Here is a 3,204-nt window from a genome sequence, read left to right on the forward strand (position 1 = left end):
ATCATCAACCATATATCCAATTTTATTTTCTTCAATATTTATTGTGGTTTGAATGAAATCACAACAAATTTCATATAACTTCTTGTAAGTTTCATTGCTAGGTCACTAGGACCCACTTCAAATACACACACTCTATAAAGAGCTGCCACTATTCCTTCTCTTAAAACATATCACACAACCTTTCTTTTTCTTCTTTTTTTCATTTCTTCATTTTCATCTCCATTATCTTCTTCGTGATGACATCTTCTAACGGGTCTTGGAGTATTAAACAAAACAAAGCATTTGAAAAGGCGTTAGCAGTATACGACAAAGAAACAACCGATCGATGGGACAATGTTGCGAAAGCGGTTGGTGGAAAAACTCCTGAGGAAGTGAAGAAACATTATGATGTTCTTTTGGAGGACATTAAGCACATTGAGGAAGGTCAAGTTCCAATCCCAAAGTACAAAACCAGCACCAGGCAAGGAAAAAGGGACCATAAGGTATGGTAGTACTATTAGTTACTATTATTAATTTTTTGGTACCATTTTTCTTTCTTCAAAGTGGCCCCTCTCCTATTCTATTTTTCTTTTTCACATTTTCTTAAGAATCGATGAAATAATCCTTCTATATGTTAATGTTGAAATTACTATGTTTGTGACCGGTATATTTTTCACATTTGTGCAGGATAAAAACTTAAAGCTCTAAGTGATTCAATGAAGCAATATCCATGAAGAGAAGAATTAGTATTAATTAACCCTAATGCTTATGTTTAGTTGACTAATATAGCTAGCTAGAAATTTTAGAATCATTCTAATGATTCACTTTTAAATTAATGGTTTATCTATTATTTATCATTCCGTGCTGTTAGTAATTTAGTTGAGAATTACAAACTATGTATTGTTAGTAAACGGGGACATTTTTGTTCCATTTACTACATAAAATTGATCAATAAATAATACATATTTGTGGGTTTGCTATTGGATATTCTCTTTAATCTCGATTACTTTTTTTTCAAACAAATTTTTTTTTTGAAATTTAAAGGAGAACTAGGATGAAACTCTACGACTATGGTTCCCGCTTAAACTCAAAACGCTTACAAAAACAAATACAACTTTTAAATCAACTAATTAATAAAATTTTAGTATTAGCATCATTAGGATTATAGTTAGAGTTAGGGTTAGAGTTTAGGGTTTATGATTAATGTCTAAGGTTTAGGGTTTATGGTTAATGTCTCGATATAATTAAGACTCACTTTCTTAGCTAATTATCAACTATATTAATAAGACAACCGTTATTGTTGTTAGAATATTAAATACAATTGAAGAGCAATGATAAAAAGCCTAGCCACTGTTAAAGATATTAAATTTATGCCTAAACCCACCACCACTATTGGGCCTCGGCCTTAAGGGCCCACTTAAAGAACAACTCAGGCCTCTAAAGATTGACTATCAAATAAACACAAGTTACATAATATATGTCATAAACTACAAACAAATATCATCAAAAAAAAAAGATAAAGAACCTTGTAAAAGAAGAATAAGTGAAACATATTCAATATAGGGGATTAGAAAGAAAACACTAGCGAAAAAGAACGACATTTTGGCTTATCAGGAGGAAATAGGATAGAACATCGATCACCGCTTTCGAGCAAACCAGGCGGCAACAATACCTTGAAATCAACGATATGTCAGAAGCGACAATACTAACAAACTCAATTGATCATCACAAGTTCGACTTGTTGCGAGTTCATCAATAATCGTCACATGTTGAATTATGTAGACTTTTAGTCTACTATTTGTAATATTCTCTTTTGTGGTCACCCAACTATGTCATATTAATCAACTATACATTATAGATATTTTTTTATTATTGCCCTCTTTAAGAAAGTATGCCACAACCCACAACCTCTAAGATTTTCTTTATCACGATTTTTAAATTGTGTTTGTCGACTTACAAGATTATTTATGTGCTAAAACAAACTCTGGCGTGACAAATTGACTTAACATGTTGTCGATATTATTGCCGCTCTTTCTTAGGGTAATGCATTTTTTTTTGGAAATAATCTCATTTTTATAACCCACTATGCAGTTCAAGATCTTGTTTGATGTTTTGTTAAAGTTTTTTGGAGTTTTGTCCAAAAGAACTTTGTTGGATGTAAACATAAAATATTTGAGTTTAATTTGTTGAATTATTATAATATTTTTATTTTATTTAAATTTTATAAAAAAAATAAGAGTATTTTAGTTTATGAAATAAATGATGGGATAAATGGTAATAATGTGATAGAAAAATAATTTATAAATAAAATCTAAAAAATCTCGTAAACTAGTTTCAAGTGACAAGAATTGTGTAGGTTAGATGTCACGAAATTTATATATATATATATATATATATATATATAATAAATGAATTGAAAAACAATTATTATGATTAACCTACAAAAGAATCTAGCTCTCACACTTCATGAGTTCATGATATTCCTCAAAGCTAGCTGTCCCGTGAAAATTTGGTGGGTGACTAATTGAAAACAATTCCACTTAGCAAATCATGTACATGGTTGGCTCAAAAAGATTGAAATGACAACCAAAATTCTTTCTGTCTCTCCAAAGATTTTTAGAGACATTTGGGTGTAATTATAATTCTAAAGACTATAATAAAAGATAGAATAAAACATTTAGATCTGATAATTAGGGCATTAATTCAAATCCATGCTTAACTAGGCTCTTTTGAGAGAAAGATTTGATACTTCATATGATGTATTTCGATTAATTTTTAGAGGAGATTAATACAATAACTCGATATAAGAAGACTAAATCAAATGATCTTATGAATATCCTTAATTAAAACCAAACTAGATAAGAAAGACTCAAATCATCCATATCCATCAAACATGGAAAATATATTCCCATAGAATATGTAACCATGTTAAAAAATAATTAAATAAAGGCATTTAACATATAGTACAACTAGACATATCAAATAATATGTCTTGAAAGTTTAGTTTGATTTATTTTTGTTTAAAATAAAGACAAGTAGAATCTTAATCTTCTTCAAGTGTCCTTACTCCACAACCATCATTACCTTTACAGTTCGATGATCCAATTCCTCCTCAAAGTCATTGCCCAACTATCTAGGGACTTGTTTGGATCATTCATTTCCTAAAAAGATATTCCTCTTTTGCATCGTTAATTCATATGATGCACTTCACTTCGACCCGTTTTA

At 29.7% G+C, this 3,204-nt stretch overlaps 1 protein-coding gene across 1 annotated transcript; it reads left to right on the forward strand.

Annotated features, from left to right (window-relative positions):
* The first annotated feature begins 236 nt into the window (after window positions 1–236).
* Window positions 237–739, forward strand: LOC124915953 (transcription factor RADIALIS-like). The gene is made up of 2 exons (XM_047456693.1): window positions 237–482; window positions 667–739. Exons 1-2 carry the CDS (start codon window positions 237–239, stop codon window positions 685–687), a joined length of 267 nt encoding a protein of 88 aa, XP_047312649.1. The 3' UTR covers window positions 688–739.
* Window positions 740–3,204: the final 2,465 nt, after the last annotated feature.

This window comes from Impatiens glandulifera, chromosome 9 (genome assembly GCF_907164915.1).
Source record: "Impatiens glandulifera chromosome 9, dImpGla2.1, whole genome shotgun sequence".
In the NCBI taxonomy this organism is placed as follows: Eukaryota; Viridiplantae; Streptophyta; class Magnoliopsida; order Ericales; family Balsaminaceae; genus Impatiens; species Impatiens glandulifera.

Excerpts from the sequence above, each read along its gene's own strand:
- LOC124915953 (XM_047456693.1), top strand. The coding sequence starts at position 237 with ATGACATCTTCTAACGGGTCTTGGAGTATTAAACAAAACAAAGCATTT. Across the intron at positions 483-666 it reads AAGGAAAAAGGGACCATAAG|GATAAAAACTTAAAGCTCTA; the intron begins GTATGGTAGTAC and ends ACATTTGTGCAG.